General features: G+C 39.1%; 1 protein-coding gene across 3 annotated transcripts in view; it reads right to left on the reverse strand.

Annotated features, from left to right (window-relative positions):
* Positions 1–6691: 6691 nt before the first annotated feature.
* The window catches only part of LOC126188903 (paramyosin, long form), a 187870-nt gene continuing 170940 nt past the window's right edge, over positions 6692–23621 (reverse strand). For all 3 annotated transcript variants that reach the window (XM_049930591.1, XM_049930590.1, XM_049930592.1), the window contains exons 14-19: positions 17315–17510; positions 15964–16092; positions 15496–15660; positions 15069–15275; positions 10813–11013; positions 6692–7742 (exon numbers count right to left, since the gene is read on the reverse strand). In XM_049930591.1, coding sequence (XP_049786548.1) covers positions 7533–7742; positions 10813–11013; positions 15069–15275; positions 15496–15660; positions 15964–16092; positions 17315–17510 — 1108 coding nt within the window. In that variant the 3' untranslated portion in view covers positions 6692–7532. The remainder of the gene's footprint in view (positions 7743–10812; positions 11014–15068; positions 15276–15495; positions 15661–15963; positions 16093–17314; positions 17511–23621) is intronic.

Raw genomic sequence — 23621 nt, forward strand, 5'->3', positions numbered from 1 at the left:
CTAAAACTTTTCTCTCCCCTTGAATTTCGAGTCTCAAATTTCAGGTGCGGCTTAGATTCAGGAAATTTTTTTTCCTTGATTTCGAGTCTCATTTTTCAGGTGCGGCTTAGATTCGAGTGCGGCTTAGACTCGAGTAAATACGGTAGATGTATATGCTCAGTTGCTGTGATTTTCAAATGATGTCCTGATAAGTGCAGCTACCTGCCAAGATTCCATTTTCTGTTCCATTTTTATTGAAAGAGACTAAATTTTGGTATTTGTCTATTTTACAAAAGTCATGGGATAACAATATGCACATACACAGGTAGCAGTAGTATCGCATACACAAGGTACAAAAGGGTAGTGGACTGGCAGAGCTGTCATTTGTACTCAGATGGTTTATGAGAAAAGGTTTCTGACACGATTATGTCTGCACACTGAGAATTGACAGACTTTGAATGTGGAATGGTAGTTGGAGCTAGACATATGTGACATTCCACTTTGGAAATCATTAGGGAATTCAATATTCTGAGATCCACAATGTCAAGAGAGTGCTGAGAATACCAAATCTCAGACATTACCTCTCACCATGGAAAACACGTTGGCCGATGGCCTTCACCTTACGACATAGAGCACCGGCACTTGTGTAGAGTTGTCAGTACCAACAGATGAGCAACACTGCATGAAAAAACTGCAGGAATGTGGGATGTTCGATGAACATATATTTTAGGGCAGTGTGCTAAACTTTGGTGTTAATGGGCTAGATTTCAGTTGGTAAGAGCTGATTGGGGATGGGGAGGGGGGGGGGGGGGCTCAAATGTGGTACAATGCCCATGAACCCATGGACTCAGGTTCTCAACAAGGCACTGTGCAACTTGGTGGTGGCTCCGTAATGGTGCAGTCTGCATTCACATGGAATGAACTGGGTTCTCTGGTCCAACTGAACCAATCATTGACTGGAAATGGTTATCTTTGGCCACTAGGAGACAATTGGCAGCCCTTCATAAACTACATGTTCCCAAAAAATGGTGGAATTTTCATGGATGATAATGCACCATGTCACCAGACCATAATTGTTCGTGACTGGTTCAAACATTCTGGACAGTTTGAGCAAATGATTTGGCCACCTAATGTGCCTGACATGAATCCCATCAAACATTTGCGGGACTTATCGAGTATCGACAATACTTGGGCTATTATGGATGGCTGTAGAGGCTGCAGGGCTCAGTATTTCTGCAGGGGGGCTTCCAATGACTTGTTGAGTCCATGCCATGCCGAATTGCTGCACTGCACCAGGCAAAAGGAGTTCCAACATGATATTAGGAGGTATCTCATGACTTTTGTTACCTCAGTGTATATCTTGGTTCATTCCACATCCCAGAAGATTCTCCATGACGATGGAATTTATGGAACATGATGTGTGAATGAACAATGAATGATATACATATATAATAAGTAGGTATTCCTTAATGCTTGTTATTCCGCCCAACCTGCAGTATTCTGAAATACTAGTTGCCATTGTTACTGTAACAACATTACTGTTTGTGGAAATTGCTACACCAAGGAGGGGACATGATTACAAGGAAATTTATTCCACAGATTTGGGACACAAAATACACAAATGATTAGAATTTCAGAGCTGTTTGTGCACTTTGACCTTGAGACGTCAGTACAGTGTGAAGCTATGCTGCAATCAGAGCCTCTAGATATTGTGGAGTGGGGTCATAGAAGGCGTGGACATTCAGGTGGAGAATACACTGTCTGGTGGAGAACACACTGCTTTGTGCTTTGTAGCCATGTCCATGAAGTGTTGGTAGTGGTTGTGGGAGAACCAGAAGAATCAAGTTGCAGATTAACTACATCCCAAACCTTTTTGATGGGTCATATGTCACGTGAACGTGCAGTCCACAAAAGCTGTATTAACTATCGTTCTTTGAAGAACGCTTGCACATTCCTCACCACATGTACCTAGAAATTGTCCTGTAGAAATAACAACATATGGACCAACCAGCAGGAGTGGCAGTGACTCAGGTCCTAAAACCTTCCTGATGTAATGTTTGTTGTTCAGAGTGCCCTCAATATGGAAGAGGCACGTGAGGGCACACGGTATATCCAATGGTGGCCCAAACAGTCACACTTGCTGTTGGTCCACTATGTCACTCAACAATGCAGTCTGCCCAATTGCATTCACCATGGCAGTGCCTAATACATACATGCCCATTATTGTTGGACAAGTTAAAGTGGGACTCATTTGACAACATTATATTTTGACACTTAGAGCATCTGTGATAGTGTTCACATATTGAAGCTTCAGTGGTTTCTGGTCGATTGAAGCTGATGCAACGGCACATGTGCCTCCACTCTAGCTCACAGGGGACAAAGTTGCACTGTTGATGCAAGAACACTGACACTCATTGCAGTGCTTCAGTGTCCAGCCAATACTGTCGATGAAGCTGCTATGTCAGTTGAGTTACGGGGACAAGATGTTGATGATCCCGTGCCGTAGTCACATTGTGTTGTCCAATACCCACTCATCATGCTGTGTGTGAGCCTTTTCAGTCAAACTATTCCACGTGCGCCTCTCTGTTGTAAGAGCTTTTCAGTCAAACTATTCCACGTGCACCTCTCTGTTGTAAGAGCTACAATGTCAAGACCAATCATTCTGTGTTGCTCAAACTTTTTCACATGCTGGTATTGCTCCCTTTGGTGTCAGTGAGGCATACCGGCATGGAGTAGCACACCTGCCTATCACACAGAAGAGGCCCCTGCTAGGCCTACGTGTGCACCAGCTCTCTGAAATCTTAATCTCTTATTATGTTTACACTGTTCTACATATCCTCCAGTTTTGGTGTGATTCAGACAATTACTTCTGGGTATTGCAGTAGTGTATATTTATTTTTCAGCTCTCCTTTCAGAACTGTTTACCACAAAATATACCCAGTTGAAATTGGGAAAATCTCTGTGGCTGGACAGATACTTTTTGTGGTCTCATTGATTCTTCAAACTTAGCGTTACCATATTCCACTAAAAACTACTTCTAGGACTTTTCTTACCACTCAGTAGTGATGCAGTCTTCATACTGATGTGAACAGCAATCCCAGTGATGCACTTGAAAACATCGAGAGTTACATAACTGACACGTTCCATTGGTGCCACTAATACAATCTGACAATAAGAAATCTCTTCAGGAAGGTTAAACAGAGAACGTTTCTGTGCCCTGCTCTTCAGTTTCTTGTTGTTAAGACTTCTAGTTAACTTACAGTATTTCTTGTCAGGATCATCTTTTTCCCCACCCCCACTCTCCCCACCCAAAATTGCAGCTCCTCTGAACTCCATAAGTAGAAACTGTTCCTCCAGCCAAGAAACAGTTGAGGAGGAAGTGCTGTAAAAATCTTTGACTCATTCAAGGCTATGATGTACTAATACCAAAATTTGCAACAGAAAAATAATAATATTTGATAATTTGCAATTACATAACTAACACCATATTTTATGATGTGCAAGTTACATAAAAGATTCCTATTTATGTTGTATTCAACACAGCTTTTTGTATAAAATGCAAAAAAGAATATCTGCATGTGGTGATAAAAACGATAACTGAAATTCAGTATTAAATGTCAGATGTGATTAAAAAAAATTACATTTGGAACTAATTAAAATTTTTTCCATGTTTCTCTGGAGATTTGTAAATTAAAGATGTAATCAAATTTTGTGGGACAGTGTAACGGAAAATGAGAATTGTATCAACATATCTAATATAGCAAACTGAGGATTTCCCTTGTTTTTGTAAGACTTATCAATTGCTAAATCTTTTAAATTCATCTTTTATTTTCTCCCTCTGTCTGTGAATACTAAATATGTGACAGTGAAAGTAATTTTACAATCAAATCTGCAGGTAATGAAGCCACTATTACCAAGTGAGAGGTATTGTTCTCAGTGAGACAGATTTGATGCTACGACTATTTCATAGATGTGACAACAAATTATAGAGAATAAATGTATTTAAAATTGAGATTTTCTGTGCTTGCGGTGGGTTAGATGACTTGCCACCAGGAAGTTTACACCTCTCTTAATATTTAAATACTTTGCTGTGACAGTAGATTAATCAGTTGAGTGTTGTATTTCAGTGGTGTCTTTCTTACCATCACTTCTTGTTTGCAATTATATTGCTGTTTGTTTTCCCAGATTGTAGTGTTATCACTGTATGTGACCATCACTACCCTGGCACCTCTGGTCAGCATTTTTCTCTGCTGTATTTTGGAGCCTATGACGTTTTATGTAAGCACCCTCCAAGGTTTGGCTGTTGTGCACAGGCGACTAGTACCTCCTCTCTTGCAACTTTTCCCTTTGCAATGTTTCGAACTAACACTATTTGCCTGTATCTGATGGGTAATACAGTAGGTGTGAATGAAGTAAGCTGGTATCAATGTCTACATGGGTCAAATTTGTTTTTGTTTTAAACTGTTATAAATAAAACTTAGCTATGCTGTTGGCTGGAGGGCTCCTACCCTCGTGTGAATGCCTCTGCCTCAAGCATATGCTGCATTCTCACAATACCTGTGTCCCTTCCTATTACTCTACCGTTGAGCTCATTTTTTTCTCTCTTGTCATTCATTGGAACATTTATTCATTCATTGTGTTCTATGGATCACATCAAGGAGGAGAACCATCAGAGGGGTGCAGAATGAGTCAAAGTATACATTAACAGAAGACAAACAACTCTTCCAGAGTTAATTTTTAGACACAGTTAAACAGTTAAATGTTACTATTTGTGCTAAGTGTGGCCTAATAAATTAGAAGGAAACTTGTTTTCTGAAAAATGGAACTGCTTCCTCAGTTATCTTAAATAGTTGCTGTTGTTGTTTTTTGTCTATTGGTAGCATAATATTCACTTAATGCATTGGTGTTTTTCAAAAAGAATGAGTCCTTTTCTGCTTTTGGAAACACACACAACCTAGAGCAGTACAATTAGAACAAGTTAGGGATATGTGCAAAGGTGAACAACTGACAAAATACTGCTGGAAATGTTTCTCATAGACATTTTATGAGATAGTAATATATTTTGTAGTAGCAACGTGGCAAAATGTAAATAATAAAATATGTGCTTAATGCAACAGCCTTTACCTGCTCTATGCAATGGCAGTGACGTTATTTCTATGTTGTACATGGACTATAGAAAAGTTTCTTAAGAATGCTGTCATTATTTTCCAAAAGCTATTTCAGGTGTTTTGTTGGGGAGTATCTTTAAAATAATACAGATGTTACTATGATTGATAATCTGAATGTAATGTACACTGGATGAATACTAGTTAAAACTAACTAAAAAAAATGATGAAGGACAGTTCTGTTATGTAAATGGAAATATTGTGGCAGTGTATACAATAGCAATCGCTGTAACAGCTTGCTGAAATCATCATTTTGTATGCTACTTAAATTGAAAATCTGTGTCTTTTTTTTTTTTTTTTTTTTTTTTTTTTTGAAGGACTTATATATGTCCAAGTGCCTTGTGTTGCATGGAATTATAAACAAAAAATGGACACTTAATTACAGTTTACCAGCAGTCACAGTTGCACATGACATCCACACTGGTTATTTTGTTTCCTCTCCTGTCCGAACATTGAACTTACTTTATGCCCCCTCAGTCTCAATTTTGTGACTGTCATCTCTTTCTTCCCCTGGTTGCCATTTCCACCAGTCTTCCCCTCTATCATGTGTCCCATTACCTCCCAATTCCCTCCTTGTACCACTCACCTTACTCTCTCCAGTTTGCCACATGCCTTCAAGTCAGCCTGAGCAGCCACCCATGAACAATAACTGCCTGTGTCTCCACAGGTGGACGTATTTAGCTGTCCATCTTAGTAGGCATGTACTGCAAAAGAGCAGTAGTTTGGAAAGTAGATGAGTATGAGGGGTTAAATGTTTCTGTGCTTCACGTATCAGTCAGCTACACGAGAGTAGCTGCTTTTACTCATTCGTTGTTGTTGTTGTTGTTGTTTTTCCATTATGGAATTTTCATTATTTTAATGCAATCCTGTCTCTTGCTTCAAGATTTCTCTTGCATTGCAGTGAGATTTAACAGTTGTCAACTACAGCGAGTAAAAAAAAAATTAGATGTTTCTCAGTTACAGTTTCATAATCAAAACTGATGCATAAAATTGATTATATATAATCTTTTATGAGAAAAATTTGAAACCAGTATTTTCTTCTCATCTTTCCAGTCACTTGAAAAATGCGTTGTATCTGATGACAATGCTAGGAATGGGCAAAAAGTTGAAAACTGTCCACAGAAAAGGAGCTTTTGTTGAGGAGTCTCATTGCTGTTGATGTTATCAAAAATGATTACAGGAATGAAAGTTTTTATACATTTTAAAAAGATATCGTTTTTCTGGTCAAAAGTACTCAGCATTTTGTATCTAATTTTGCACCCTATATGTCAGTTACTAATGGAAAGACTGCAATTAAAGAAAAAGACTATGTAGAATTCCTGTATCTTGAATTCTTGAAGGGTACTTTTTACCTCTAAAATAGATCATTTGATAAATTTTAATGCTTTTATTAATTAATACTGACTGCACCTGCTGGAAAACTAATTATGGGAAAGACATAGAGGAAGCCTGCTTTGGTGTACCAACAATTTGCAGTGGGATACATATTGATATTACATGGCGTAATGTGGGCTGCAGAAAGACAATTAAGGCAAAAGAATAAGAAGTGACTCTCGGTATACATTTATTATTTCCATCGAGTATTATGTTACAATTCACTTGTTCCTAATATAAGCCAAATTATATGAAGATTGTTATTGTGCTGTGCTGTTCTGGCAGTTTGTATCATACCCTTCTGAGTCGACAAAGTAAAGCTCATATGGAATATCACATTGTCATTAAGGAACAGGGCTTAAGCAGTGCACCAGTAAATAAACATACATATAAATCAAAGCTTTATTACAGTATATAAATATTATAATCTTATATATTAATCTCAGTTACTTCAAGATCACCTTTACCGAGAAAAAATGGCCATCCTGTTCCCGGTTCTTAGTACTGAAATACACTCCCGTCAGCGCTGCCACATCTTACATCCAGTCAAGAGATCACAAAATTGTTATTTTTTTTTTGCACAGTCATTACAAGAACACAATTGACATTAAAGATGATAACCGATTTTTTAAATTAGTTCGATGTAACAGTTTTATTATTCGATCGGTCGTAGTCCAGGGTAGAAACTGGTCACTGTACATAAAGCTCACTGGCAGAGAAGTTTCATCTAATAACCATCTTGAAACTTCATGCAGTTTTGCACATATGACTTCTCAAAATACCTGTTAGTTCTTTCCTCAATTACTTAAGTGCAAAAATATTTGTTTTGTATCTATAAGATTTCCAATTTCTACACTGCACCATTCATAACAGAATACAATAAAATAAGAAATTGTTTCACCCTTAACTTAAAAAAAGTAGAGTTCTTAAAGCAGCTTTGGTGAGAACAAGCTGCAAGAGTGCCAGATGACACGTGTGGTATTCCACAAAAGCCCTCCGTGGCTGGTGTGCTGCCTACATGCTCTCTGTAGTGGTGGTGTGGTGCTGAGTCTCGCGCACCAAGTAGACCTGGCTGCCGGGCACTGTGCTCGTGGTGACAAAGGTGCGGTGCTTGGCACGAATCAGTGACAGGTTGCTCTCTGCAGTGTCAGCACGATCTTCAGCAGCCTCCAGTTCCCTCTGGAAGCGCCTGACTCTGGTCACGCTCTGCTGTGTCATGCCCTCCTATAGAAGAGAATAAAAAAATACACTCTTTCCAGCAAAAACACTGCAATTCAGTCAACAGAATGATTTATGCTGTAGTAGACTTTGACTGTGCATTTAAGTGTAGCTTCCCTGTACCATCAAGTTTTTGATCAAGAATTCTTAAACCAGATGGAAAATTATGATTCTTCATGTTGTGTAATGTCCTGTTGTTGTTGTTGTTGTTGTTGTTATCTTCAGTCCAGAGACTGGTTGGATGCAGCTGTCCGTGCTATTCTGTCCTGTGCAAGCTTCTTCATGTCTGAGTAACTACTGCAACCTACATCCTTCTGAATCTGCCTAGTATATTCATCTGTTGGTCTCCCTCTACAATTTTTACCCTCCACACTTCCCTCCAGTATTATTTTGGTGATCCCTTGATGCCTCAGAATGTGCCCTGTCAGCCGACCCCTTCTTCTAGTCAAGTTGTGCCACAAATTCCTTTTCTCCCCAATTCTACTCAGTACCTCCTCATTAGTTACGTGATCAACCCACCCAATCTTCAGCATTCTTCTGTAGCGCCACATTTTGAAAGCTTCTATTCTCTTCTTGGGTAAACTATTTATTGCCCATGTTTCACTTCCATACATGGCTACACTCCATACAAATACTTTCAGAAACGACTTCCTGACACTTAAATCTATACTCAATGTTAACAAATTTCTCTTCTTCAGAAACGCTTTCCTTGCCATTGCCAGTCTACATTTTATATCTTCTCTGCTTCGACCATCATCAGTTATTTTGCTCCCCAAATAGCAAAACTCCTTTACTACTTTAAGTTACTCATTTCCTAATCTAATTCCCTCAGCATCACCCGACTTAATTCTACTACATTCCATTATCCTCGTTTTGCTTTCGTTGATGTTCATCTTATATCCTCCCTTCAAGACACTGTCCATTCCGTTCAACTGCCCTTCCAAGTCCTTTGCTGTCTCTGACAGAATTACAATGTCATCGGCGAACCTCAAAGTTTTTATTTCTTCTCCATGGATTTAAATACCTACTCCGAATTTTTCTTTTGTTTCCTTTACTGCTTGCTCAATATACAGACTGAATAACATTGGGCATAGGCTACAACCCTGTCTCAGTCCCTTCGCGACCACTGCTTCCTTTTCATACCCCTCAACTCTTATAACTGCCTTCTGATTTTTGTACAATTTGTAAATAGCATTTTGCTCCCTGTATTTTACTCCTGCTACCTTCAGAGTTCAAAATAGCGTATTCCAGTCAACATTGTCAAAAGCTTTCTCTACGTTTACAAATGCTAGAAATGTAGGTTTGCCTTTCCTTAATCTATCTTCTAAGATAAGTCGTAGGGTCAGTATTGCTTCGCGTGTTCCAACATTTCTATGAAATCAAAAACCGATCGTCCCCAGTTTTTCCATTCGCTTGTAAAGAATTCATATTAGTATTTTGCAGCCATGACTTATTAAACTGATAGTTTGGTAATTTTTACACCTGCCAACACCCGCTTTCTTTGGGATTAGGAATTATTATATTCTTCTTGAAGTCTGAGGGTATTTCGCCTGTCTCATACATCTTGCTCACCAGATGGTAGAGTCTTGTCATGGCTGTCTCTCCCAAGGCTATCAGTAGTTCTAATGGTATGTTGTCTACTCCCGGGGCCTTGTTTCGGCTTACGTCTTTCAGTGCTCTGTCAAATTCTTAACGCAGTATCATAACTCCCATTTCGTCTTCGTCTACATATCTACATCCTCTTCAATTTACATTGCCATATAAACTTATACTACTGTGGTAGGGTGTGGGCTTCGTGTGTCTATTGGCTACAATAATGTGTTTACTATTTTGTTCATAGTAGCTTATCCGTGTTCCTATTTTTTTACTTACTATTAAACCAGTCCCTGCGTTACCGCTATTTGATTTTGTATTTATAACCCTGTATTCACCTGAACAGAAGTCTGTTCTTCCTGCCACCGAACTGCACTAATTCCCACTATATCTAACTGTAACCTACCCATTTCCCTTTTTAAATTTTCTAACCTACCTGCCCGATTAAGGGATCTGACATTACACGCTCCAATCTATAAAACGCCAGTTTTCTTTCTCCTGAGAGTGACATCCTCCTGAATAGTCCCCTCCCAGAGATCTGTATGGGGGACTATTTTACCTCCAGAATATTTTACACAAGAGGACACCATCATCTTTTAACCATACAGTAAAGCTGCATGCCCTCAGGAAAAATTACGGCTGTAATTTCCCCTTGCTTTCAGCCATTTGCAGTACCAGCACAGCAAGGCCATTTTGGTTGATGTTACAAGGCCAGATCAGTCAATCATCCAGACTGTTGCTCCTGCAACTACTGAAAAGGCTGCTGCCCCTCTTCAGGAACCACATATTTGTCTGGCCACCTATGGTGCGGCTATCTGTTTCGCTAAGGCACGCAAGCCTCCCCACCAATGCCAAGGTCCATGGTTCATGTCCAATGAAATTTTTATTACATTTTTTAATCATTCTATACCTTTGGCCTCAGTTTAGCGTAATCCTATACATTTGGTAATGATCATGATGCATGCATAGTACTGTTGCATACTTGTCATCCATAATTTTTATTTACTTTTTAAATTGCAATGACACTTTGTGTCATGTCATTTTTCATAGAGAGTGGAAACCGGAAACTAGCAACTGAAATTTGCAGAAATTAAAGCTGCATTCTAAAAGGGTGGGGGGGGGGGGGGAGGGGGTTCTTTCCATGTATACATAAATTACAGTTGCTGTTTATATATGCCTTTGTTTGGTGACACCTGATTTCGAAGTTGTTACAAGCCCATTCATTCTATCTTAGTTTTGAACACTAAAATCAATTTAACTCGTACATGTTGAAAAATGGTGGCTACTGATGATTTATACATGGGAAATGTGTCCTAGAAGATATGAGGATGCCTCAGTGAGGTCTGCCCAGTGTCACAAACATGGAAAATTTCTGCATGCGATGAGATGGAACAATAAATTATTAAAATTAAGTGACTGGGCCATCACAACTGAACAGCCTACAGAACTGAATGTTGTCACCTAGCTGCAGTCTAGTACTTACCGTCTCCTGGAGCTGCCTCTTGTATATCTGGATCCTCTGGTTGGCCTTGTCAAGAGACTCTTGCAGCAGAGAGATGTTCTTCTGGTCCTCCTCTTGCTGAATAATGACCTCCTTAACTGTGCGTTCCTTCTTGCGAAGGATCTTAAGTGTTTCTGCATGTCGCCTCTTCTCTTCATCCAATTCCAGTTCCAGGTCGCGCAGCTGTGTAATATATAAATATCCATCATAAATATATGCTTATTATTTTCCAAACCTTAGCCAAAAATTATAATAGGTAAATAAGTACAATAAGAGAATATTCATTTTAGTAGGGATTCAAAAGATACCACTGGGCTGAATAACTGACTGGTTTAAATTACCCTTGTAGGTAATGGTAACTGAGCTGCTTATTCAGATACTCAGGTCTCTTTATTAGTGTTTTGCCAAAAATCATATTGTGTATTGCCTATTTCCTAGATTTTAGATAATATAATATACAAATTCTTCCAGGTCCTGAATATCTCATGACTTTAGCACTCTGACTGTATACATGAATACATACTGGCTTATTTGAGTGGAATTCCTTTAGTATAGGATAACTTAGTCCCTTCACATCAACCTATTTCTCTTATTCTTTCAACATTCTGTTTGTTTCTTCACTTATATACCAGATTTTAAAGTTCTTCCACCACCTGTTTGCTCATTTCTTGGGATTAACAGTTACTTACCATCTGCCCATTTTCTATCAATACCCTTCACGTCTATTCTCCAAAATTTTTCTCATTCGCTTAATCAGTATTAAATGTCAGTTCATTCTTCAATCATTTCTCTTTCAATTTATTCTCATTTATCCCTCACTTATCGTACTTTGTTTATGCTTTATGGTGATTTTTACTTTTAAGCAACAAGTATTTCTGCTTTCGCTTCCTGTCACATACCCGCCTACTCAGCTAAGGTCACCTGATACACACTCGTGTGTTGGCACAGGGTCCCGGGTTCGATTCCTGGCCAGGTTGGAGATTTTCTCTGCCCGGGGACTGGGTGTTTGTGTCGTCGTCATCATCATCATCATCATCATCATCATCATCATTCGTGATAGTGACTCGATTGGACTGTGTAAAACATTGGAGTGTGAAAAGATTGGGACTTTGTATGGGCACTGATGACCGCGCAGTTGAGCGCCCCACAAACCAGACATCATCATCATCATCATCATCTATTGGCACTTGATATGGAGATAGTTAGTTCAAATCCTGGTGGTGGAATAAATTTTGATCATCAGCATTTAGCTAGCAAGGGGAGCAGAAATGGTGATGTAAAGTTTCTGACAACTGACTTTACACCAGTGTGCTGCAGTAAATTCTAAACATCTCTGCAGTGTCTTGTTGAGTGAGGATGTGGGACACTGTTGATGATGATCCTTCCATCAGTTGGGGCCCCCCTGGCTGATATTTGAGAGAAATATGCTATGTGCTGGCAACAGGTTTCACCCTCTCCCTTCTTTCTTCATGACACAACACAGATATCACCCCACTATACCCACACACCCGTGACAGTCACATACACATAACACGCACACTGTTATCAGTATTTTAAAATGACAACCATCTATGATGGAACTAACAATCACAACAGTGTCCTTGAAGTTAACAAAAGAGCCAAATTAAGTATATAGCCATGATTGGCTTCATCGTATAGTATGAAAACATGATAAAATTATGGTAAACACTGATGGCCCATAATGTTAGGCTATTATTAACACACTGTGTTTATAGCTGCAGTACAAACAGCTGAGGGTGTTTGGTCTCTAGGCATGTTGACCATAAGCACAGTTCACAAAATGTTGTGTTACAGATTCAGGGATATGATCCTTAACATTGTGTGTGAAACAAAATAGGATGATAAAATGAAACTATGCAGACTGAAGTGCTGAATGAAAATTTGTACTAAGGGTGGGACTTAAACATGGGTCTTCCGCTCACTAGGCAGGTGCACTAACCTTTACACCACCCTGGTGCAGTGGCTTTGCACAACTATACAGACTATCCTAGCACACATGCAGTAGTCCGTGCACTTGTGCAAAGCCACTGTGCCAGGGTGGAATAGTGGTTAGCACATCTCCCTACCCAGGGGGGACCCAGATCTAGCCTTGCTACAAATTTTCATTCATCACTTCCTCTGGATATACACAAAATAGAATAAAAAATGCAATTAAAAAGGATTAGAGCTTAAACATAGGTCCACAGGAAAATATTACTTTAAATTATAAATGTTAGCTCTCAAATAGGTGCCTGTGATGTATACAGTACACAGTGAAGTTAACAAAGCAGAATCTTGAAACACAAAAAATGCCACAGGCACAATGTGCTTACAAAAACAGAGCCAAAAATATTTTGGTGGTGCAGGCAAAAAAAAAAAAAAAAAGTTGAACAGAGTCACGACATGCAGGAGCTACACAGTGAAAAATAAATGTTTGGTGAAAATTCGTTTTGTTCATTTACAATATTTTTTGGATAGCATTTATTATTCCTGCAGATCTCTGTTTCTGATTGTTAGTGTATCCATTTTCTGCCCTGGTCCTGCACTGCCCATGTTTTTTTCACTCCGTTTCTGTGAGCTCGCTGTGCCTGTGGCTTTTTTTGTGTTCTGAGCTGCTGCTTTCAGTTAACTCTGCTGTGGACCCATGTTTAAGCTCCAGCTCTTTTTTTAATTGCATTTTAACTTATTATATTTTGTTTCATGTATGTTAAATATCATATTCTTGACTTATAACATACCACTGTAAACAGTGCTTGTGGTCAGTGACACCTTGTGGCCAAGCCCCCTCAGCTGTTTCCACTGAAATTGTAAGCACAGTGTGCTAACAACCACCTTATATTATGGGTCATGAGTGTGTACCGTAATTTTATCATTATTTTATACCATATGAAAATGCCAATCATGAATATATATTTTATTTGCGTCCTTTGTTAACTTCAGGGACACAGGTGACATGCCATTACTTATAATGTTGATAACTTATCATAATATTATTCACAAACATGCACATTCCTTTTTTAGGCCAATCTCAAGACGATTGTTATGATTGAAACTGGTCATTGAATAATAGATTATACACTGTTGTGATTTTTATATATCGTGTAAATTTGGATCGCTATTATGTTCAAACTGGCCATGTCACTTCTTGTTTTTACAGTCTTATGAAACAACTCTCACACACCATCAGGAATGTAAGGGCCATTGAGCATAGAGGAAGAAAACCTTTTCTGATTAGGTGGCTAAAACTACCCTTCAGGGTCTCCCAGCCAACACTACCATACAACTCTTTCTTTCTTTCCTGTAATATGCAGTAGTATATTACCTTCTCTCTCCATAAATCCATAATATATCTTCAGTTATAGATGTTTTACCAATGTTTTTCTTCTAAACAGCAATGCATCCTGTTCTCTCATTGTTTCCTAGTAAACTACAGCCAATGTGTTTGCTAAGTACAGTGGTCAAAACTTCTAATAATTTGACCTTGACCTCACATGCCAAATTTTTATGTTGTATCTCTTTTTTTCTTTTTCTTTAAATGTAAGCATGTTTTGACACTGTTAGGCTACCGGTAAACTGTAACTACACCTTGATGTACTTTCCAGTTTTACATGTGGTTCCCAAACTGACTATATGAATGCAATTAGGAGTAATTTCAAACAACTATACTTTGCTGTACTTGCAACAAGAAAGTTTCACTGCTGATAGGCTACCTCACTGTTTAAATGATTGGAAACATGAAAGTAATGGTAATAACAGACCATCAAGTGGGAGATATGTCACTGATGTAAAATTATAAATTGCTATTATTTTTTAATGATTACTATTGTGGGTGTGGGCTCTGTCATAGCCTTTCTCTCCAGTAACTGATTAGTTCTTCATGTACCTCTGTTGTTTTCTGAACTAATCTTTTATCAGTCTTCTGGTGTATTCATTATTAACTCAAATACAATTTTCACTGTTTAGTGGTCCCAGTTTCTTTTTTTTCTTTTTTTCACGTATTTGCTGTGATTACTTGAACTTAAGTGATAATGCTCTTGCAGGAAATCCTACAATGATAGTGGTATGTATGTTTGTAGACTAGAAACCTTTAATTTTTCTGAAACCATCGTCAATGATTTTTTTCTGCTGGTATAGCCTTCCTCAAAGGCTGACAAAAAATCTTCTATATTCAAAAAAACAAAACCATTACAGAGAAAGTGAGATAAGTAAAACTTGAAAATGATCATGTATGTACATACCCTGGCTTCCAGCTTGCTGATGATGCGCTTTCCACCCACGATAGCATTAGCTTCAACTTCTTCAAGGCGGACAGTGAGGTTCTTGACTTCAATTTCCAATGATTTCTTGATGGCCTCAATTTTGACAATGCGTTCCTGCTCTTCATGAAGTGTCTCAACAGTGCGCTTCAGTTCAATCTGGACCCTCTGGTAACGCTCATCAGATGCCTGATTGGAAGGAAAGATCTTATATTGCTTTGTGTAAAAGCACTTAGTGTATGCATAACACGTCAGCCAATTAGTCGCAGAGTAACATGTTAAAATTTTAAATATTGTCACTGCTTGAACGTGGAAGGTTTAGATATACTACAGGACAGGCAAAGAGAATGTAGTTGAGTACTTTTTTACTTCTCATCCTGTAAATTATTAATGGGAAGTCGCTCGATACCTTGAGTTCCCTAGTGACCTCATCATAGTCACCAGCAAGGGTCGACAGCTCCTGTTCAATCTTGGACTTGGCAGCTGAGATGTTGACATTGATGGTTGTGAGCTCATTGATTCGGGAGACGCTCTCCTCGTACTGCTGTTCTGCAGTCCTCTTAGCACGCAGGGCCTGTAGGTTACATGAGTATGGCATTAGCAGTACTGCTATTTTTTCTTTCTGTTTTTTAGTTAAGCTTTTGAAATAAATTTTTACCTCTAGCCAGTTGTGTGCAATAGATTTCTAATTGTATATATTACATTATTTGTTTAGAGCAGTAAGTTAAGAATCACTTGAAATAGTATAATCAGGAACATCTCAGTATTTGAATCACTCTTCTTTTTTTAGCAGTATAGGACAAGGACAAGTTAGTGGACAAGAAATACCAACTGTAGAACAGCATGCTATAACTCCCTGTACACCTTCAGTACTTACAGCTTCATAGTTTCCACGAACTTCCTCCAGTTCGGCCCCAATCGACTGCAGCTTGCGTTGGGCAATGCCATACTGATCCAGAGTTACTGCGAGCTGTCTCTGCACTTCATCATAGTGGGCTTGCAGCTCCTGCAGAGTTATATGAGGTTTTGTAATTAATAAGACATCAGATAAATATCTAGTTGAAGAGGCAGAAAAGACAAAGAAAGTGTGTATTTTTGTTAACTTTGTATTCAGAAATGTTATGACTGCAACTAATGAGAGCTCAAATCAGTAACAAGGAATGAACCAAGAGTCATCTCAAACAAAACCACACGTTTGAAGTGGCAATTCAAAGTCTAGGTCCAGAAAGTGGGGTAACAACTGCATTTGAAAATTGTCATACAGAAGCTTCAGAGGTACCAACTGCCAGTCCAGCCACAGGACTGGGTATTTGTTTCCTTTAATTATCCAGTGCCCATCCATAAATGACATGTTTTCAGTGACCTCTGGAGCCACAGCAACTAAAAACAGACTATTTGGTACACAGATAATATTGCCACCATTCTGAGTCTGTTTCTATTTTGCCAGAGTGGTAGTGTGTTAGAATTGATTTGAAAATGAAGTAGAATTCCCTTGAAAATGAAGTCTTTCATTACTTTACAATACCTCCACTGCTTCCCTGCCATCTAAAACCAAGGAAAGTCCCAGTATTTGAGCACAAATGTTATAAGAAATGTCTTTCAGAAGAAATGAGGTTGTGTACATATCCTTCAATATAATATTTATAAATGTTTCCACAATTTCCATGTGTCTGCAACCAAAGATGATGTGAACCTCCCCCCCCCCCCCCATCTCTCTCTCTCTCTCTTTCTCTCTCTCTCTCTCTCTCTCTCTCTCTCTCTCTCTATCTATCTATTTCTTCCCCCCCCCCCCCTCCTTCCTTCCCTCCCCCCTCCCAACTTGCCCCTTTCTACCCTGAAAATAGCCTTTGACATTTTTTGTGAATCTTAGCAAGTTCCTTTTCTGAATGCCTGTTTGTTTTAAGGTATATCTTATAATTTTTGAATAGTAATCTATTCTTATAATGTGACACTTATCTATTTATACTTAAAATAAAAATTATATGAAGTTGTGTGAGATATTTAGACAGGACAATGGATGATAAGTGGGCCAAAGATTTTCTTTGCTAAATAGATAAGAAAAGAATGAGACAATCTCTTTATTGAAGGTGGTGGTGGTGGTGGTGGTGGTGTCTTACATTCATAATTAGGTTAAATTAGGAAGTAAATTGTATATTATTAGTGACCTGACGTTAAGAAATGCAAAAGGTTGACATCATCAGTAGTGACAGGTAGACTGTCATGCTTACAGTGAGTTGCAGAGACTGCTTCTTGATGGTCTTCTGGAGCTCAATGTTGTTCTTGTTGGCAACATCAAGTGACAGCTCAAGCTCAGTGATCTGAATCTGCAGCTTCTTCTTAATGCGTGTGACCTCTGTCTTCAGTCTTGTTTCAGCCTCCACCACACGTGCATTCAGTTGTTCAATCTCAATGCTTGTCTGCTTGCTGCAAACACAAGTGTTGCATACATCACCAATTAAGTTTTCTGCTTCAGTTCCCTTTTGCTGTGTAAGTTTTGATGGACCAGTTGTGTAATATCATCTAATCATGTATTGATTTGGGGTCTACATGTCTTGTTCGCATTCACCTTTTAGAGTTAATGTACAGAAAGCAGTAAATTTTTCATACACTATTATTCCCTCTAAGGAAGAAAATGGGACTGGATTACTATCATTTACAAATGTGTTTTCAAATCATGATCACACAATTTAGTACACATATTATTAGTTGTGTCTGGCTGTAGAACCTCACACTTGTGTTTGTCAATAACACCATTTGACAGGAATTTGGGACACCATTACATCTTGATCTTTCCACACTGCTGTTTCAATCATGATATACTGACAAATGGAAGTATATAATGTAACTTTTGTGTAATGATGTTTCACAATGCGCTAAGGGAGGAAATTAGCTAACTGCTTCTCAAAGGTAAATTACTACTTTCAAGAAATGTAGTGTGGGCTCTAGCACAAATGGGAGAATTGGTATAGAGGGGTATAGGTATAGTGTTTTGTAGTATATATTTATGGGTTTAAGGAAAATTTATGTTGTGACAATGTGTATGATATTAACATGTTGGAGGATGCCCAAAAACAGCTGGAACTGAAACTGATGATAATATACATGTTACATTGTGCAGTTGTGACTGCATAACAACATTTGTAAATTATAAGCAGTTTTCACTGCGTCATTTGTTAAATGTATGAACAGTTTCAATATATATATAAATATAACAGCATGAAAAGTATGTATGTGACTTCTTCATTTTTAAAGACACGCTTATAGCCATATTTTGGTCAAATCAAGCAAAGATTGGAAGTTAAGATGTACTCATTATGGAGAAGGGCACTAGTGTGCCATCTCCAATTATCTTGATGTTAGTTTCACTCTGTTTAGATACTTCACACTAAAATATAATATGGTTATTCTATTATCCTAGTGCCATTCTATTACCTATGCCTTGGTCCAACTTATTTTTTCTGTATTTTATTGTGAATGCATATTAATTTAATACAAATGTAATAGCTCACTTTCTAAAATGGTTCAAATGGCTCTGATCAGTATGGGACTTAACTTCTGATGTCATCAGTCCCCTAGAACTTAGAACTACTTAAACCTAACTAACCTAATCACATCACACACATCCATGCCTGAGGCAGGATTCGAACCTGCGACCGTAGCGGTCATGCGGTTCCAGACTGTAGTGCCTAGAACCGCTTGGCCATCCCTGCCAGGTGTCACTTTCTCATTTACTTCTACATGTTTATTGACCAAATTACTAAATTTGCAACAGCTGCCAAATAACTGATGACGTCTGAGTTAGCAGTGTGTCAATACAGCAAATTTATTGTGTATTCTATTAGAATATGTGATCTGTTCCAGAATTTGCATCATGTGACACAAATGGTTTTAAATATTTTGCTATATCTTTTAACTAATGCATCACATTGCTTCTAGTACAGGTTTATTTTAATCCTGTATTAGTTGCAATTTTTTGTAACATTTCTAATTTCTTTGAAGCCATTTTTTGTGAAATCACAACAAAACACTATCAGTGTTGATGTAATAATGAGATTTCTTTCTCATTTGTGGATCGTCGTCTGTTTCAACAAACTTATACATAAATGACTATGTAAGGAAAGAGGCTACTCTGCTGAAGTGTGGACCTTTCCAACTGAGGCATAGGTAGTATTACTGTCTGGAATGCATTACCTTTGGGTGACAGCAAAGAAAACTGCAGAGGGAACTAACAAAAGAAATTAACACTTCTAATTTTTGCCAATTGTGTGTCAAGTCAGTTATCAGTTTACTAATTTTGTTTCTCCACTGTAGACGCGGTTTATCCATATAGCATATATTATGACCACCACACTTTCAGGAGCCTCACATCAAGAGAAAACTAACACTAAGAATTTCTCAGGCAAAAAGTAATATGAGTATGGTTAAACAGTCCTCTTGTTATACTTTGCTTTCACTAATTTTTGAGTTTGGGTACTTTGCATCTTTACAATATATATTGGTCTCTGGCAAATTTCTGTGAAGTTTTTAATGCATGTTATGATGTTTAACCCATTCAGATACATGAGTGTCCATTACTTACTGCCAAATTTGCAGTTTCCACTGGTAATCACAAACCAACTGGCTGACTGAGTGAGGCAGAAGTTAAAATCCAAGTCTGGCCATCCAGAAGTAGATTTTCCGTGATTGTGTGAAATCACTCCAGGGATGCTAGGATCGTTCCTATGAAGGAGCACTGCTGACTTCTATCCCCATCCTTGCAACATTCTGAGCATGTGATCCATCTCAATTGCCCTCGATATTGATGGGATGTTAAGCCCAAATCTTCCTTCCGACCTTCCCAAGTGGTGTGTCGCGACATTTTAGAGTGTTCTTTAGTCCTACATAGTAAGTTGTGAAATTTTATTCTGTCCAGCTGTTTGTGCTTTATAAGTTTATAATACACTACATTTCTCCTTTCAATGTGAGCTGTAATTATTGATGGTTGATTTCAAAATACTATTCTGCACAAGTCAAGGCCTAAGTAGGCTATGTACCAATAGTGCTTTAAAGCTCCTATTTCAGTTTTATGATGGAGAGGTGTACCATTCATAAATGTCTGAGGGAATTCAAATGTGACAGATCTCCTCCTGAAGGTGATCACGTGGAGGAGCAGCTATGGATGAAAACAACAAGAAAGTGTAATATATTTAAGCAGTCATTCTTCCTGCACTTCTGAAGTGAATGGAATAGGAAGAAACTCTTAACATGTGGTACAATGGGGATTATGCTCTGCCAAACACTCCACAATGTTTTTCAGAAAATAGATGTGTGCCTGTTGCTGTCGTCTTCAGTTCAGGCACTCGTTTGGTGCAGATCTCCAAGTTAATCTATCCTGTGCGAGCCCAGAAGTAAGTAGAGTAATGCACTGGACGTTCGGTGATTAAACTAGCAGAAGGATTTGAGGTCCCATCAATGATGAGGTCATTCGAGATGGTCAATGAAAAGAGTTTGAAATAGCTGATATAATAGGTAGGCATATCAAAAGGAAGAACACTGGTACGGTAGATTTTGTATCTGAAATTAACAATGAGAAAGTCTTCTACAAAATGGGTGGGGATGCAGATAACAAGGAAGTTTGAAAACAAATCTTTTTTGTTAAAAAGAATCTAGCCACTTCTATTCTTCCTACTGTTGATGAGATGTCTGTTAACCTGTCTCTCTCAGATGGGAAACAACAGTTAGAGGAGGAGTGGGGGGGGGGGGGTTAGTCAAGAGGCAGTACTAAGGAAAGATGAAGTGTATTTCATCTTCCAGAAATGCTATGGCTATTATCATTGTGGAACGCAAAACAGGTTCTTCTAATTGATTACCTAGCAAATGGTAAAATAATAATTGAAGATTACCATACAGGTCGTTTTGAACGAAAGTGGTAGAACAAAATTATGTGAGAAGATGCATGGATTTAAAATCATATGAAGCTGTGTAGACTGACGGTTTTTCTTCACTCTGTTTGTGAGTGGGACAGGAAAGGTAATGATTAACAGTGTTAAAAGGAACTATCCACCATGCACCATATGGTAACTTGCAGATTACGTATGTGGACATAGATGTAAATGGAAAATCTCCTCGCCAATGCCAAAACGATGCTTTGGCAATAGGAAAACAGAGTAACTTGCAGTATGAATTGTTGAAAGATGTTCCCTATTCACGAGTCACCACCATCCTCATATTTAAATCTATATTTGGCTTTAAGAAGTTTTTAGTTGCAGCAGCCACTCCTGGGCATTTTGATGTCGTTTCTGAACAGTATTTCTGGGATAGAATCCTCTCATTGGAGAAGTGCTGGACGAAGGGTATTGGTCGAAAGGGCCAAAATGCATGTTGACCAAAAAATAGCCTACCAGTGACAGCTCGAGAAATTTGCTGCTGGCCTTTGCGAGACGTCTTGGTAGGGCCTCTGTAAAACGTTCTAATAGCTATGAGGGTCGTTCTGAAAGTCGACATTAGCTGTTAGTTACAACTTCTGTTCCAACAAAGTAATAAAAAGAGTGTATAGCCGTCTAAAGACAAAGTACTCTCTCTTGACATCTTGCGACGTCATTAAGTTCCATCATATGACCTCATATTACGTATACAAAATAGCCGTTAGTGTTTCGTTTCGACAGCATGTTGTCTTTGAATTTCTCGTTAATGAGAAAAACGTCTGCTGCTGAAACTCATCTCAGACTTAAGCGAGCATGTGAGATGTATGCAGGGGTGCCAACAGTGTCAGGAGCGGTGATCGAAGCATTAGAGATGTGGAATCACAAGCGCCCAAGACGACCCGTGAAGTTGTCGGTCTCAAACTGCGTCCAAGATACCAAATAAGGAAAGAAGGAAATTATTCGAAAAGTTTGTACGTGTTGGGTTCCACGTTTATTGATCATAGACCATAAAATTTAGAGAAGAACCATCACTCAGAGATTTCTAAATTAAAGAGGCGATACTTGATAAGTATTGTCACAGACGATGAAAGTTCGCTCCATCATTATGAATCTGAAACAAACGACTGGTGTGTGGAATAGTACCATCAAAACAGAAAGCAAGGACAGTACTGTCTGCTGGGAAAATATTACCAACGTCTACTGGGATACAGCGAGTTTCTCAACGATTCAGTTTTTATCTTCTCAGTAGTGGCAATATGACGTCCTTTTCATGGTTCTCTTCAGCCTCGGGAGTAGGAAGAAGACTCAGGCGGCCATATTCGGAGAAATCGGTGGCTGAGGCAACATAAGAGTTTCGTTTTTTGGCCAAAAAATTACGAACAGGCATTGAGGTGCCAGAGGAACATCGGCGTGATGCAATTTCCACGAGTGGTTCTGCCACAATTCTGGTCGTTTTCTTCGGATCGCTTCACGCAAACAGCGCGCAACTTGCAGGTAGTCTTCTCTATTGACCGCACTGCCATAAGGCAGGAACTCAGGATGCAAAAACAGTGGGAAGAACTTTCACATGTGATCAAACTTGTCGAATTGTTTTCGGTCTTTGCTCTTCAGGCAGTTTCCATTGGGACGATTGGGTCTCTTTTTCGACGTCATATCCGTATAACCGTGTGTCGTCACCTATTGTAATAGCGTTCTTTAGAAGTTCTGAATTGTTGTCGACTTCATTCAGCAATACCTGAACGATGTCTAAGCGACGTCGTTTTTGGTGGAAGTTGAACAATTTCGGAACAAACTTTGCTGCTACATGTTTCATGCCCAAACATTAGAAAAAAAATTGCTTGGCACGAGCCAGAGGACATGCGGACGTCACCACCAACCTCTCTGATGGTGATTTGGCGATTTTTCAACATTTTCTTTACTTCTTCCACAATGTCTTCCGTAATTGATGTGCTAGGGCGTTTAGGGCGATCGTCGTCTTCAACGTCTTGTCGATCCTCTTTGAAAAGTTTATAACACTCGTGAACTCTTCCCTTACTCGTGGTAGATTCGCCAAGAGCCACAGTAAACGTTTCGAATGTGGTGCTGTATTTTACTCCATTTTTCAAGGAAAATTTAATGCAAATGCCCAGATTCATCTGTTTCGAAAGTAGAAATTCACTGAACACTGGAGAACACGTATAATTTTTATACACCAGGAATATGTGTACCAACAAGATAAAAAAATTGAAATTTGGATGTATAAGGCGCCTCGAAATTAAAGAACTCCGGCTACATTGATAAGAAGGGGTGCTCGTGACGTCTAGTGTGAGCCGGGTACGTAACGCCTCGGGTAACGCGATGCAGCAGTGGCGTCACTGTACCTCTTTTCCTGGAAATAATCTGACGTTTTCTTTTCGAAACCCAGTAGGTCGATGCGGAGCTGGTCTAGCGGCTGAATGAGGGCGTCCAAATCGACCTTCCTGCGCTCGTCCATGAGGCGATCGTGCTCGCGCGGATCGTGCGCGGCGGCCGGCGCCCGCCTCTGGAAGGCGCGGATGTCGGCGAGCTGGTCCGGCTCCGCGGCCAGGCTGCGGAGGCCTTCAGCGCGAAGCTGCGCCTCCACATCCCTGGCGAGACCGGCCAGCGCCGCGCC

This window comes from Schistocerca cancellata, chromosome 5 (assembly GCF_023864275.1).
Source record: "Schistocerca cancellata isolate TAMUIC-IGC-003103 chromosome 5, iqSchCanc2.1, whole genome shotgun sequence".
Taxonomy (NCBI): Eukaryota; Metazoa; Arthropoda; class Insecta; order Orthoptera; family Acrididae; genus Schistocerca; species Schistocerca cancellata.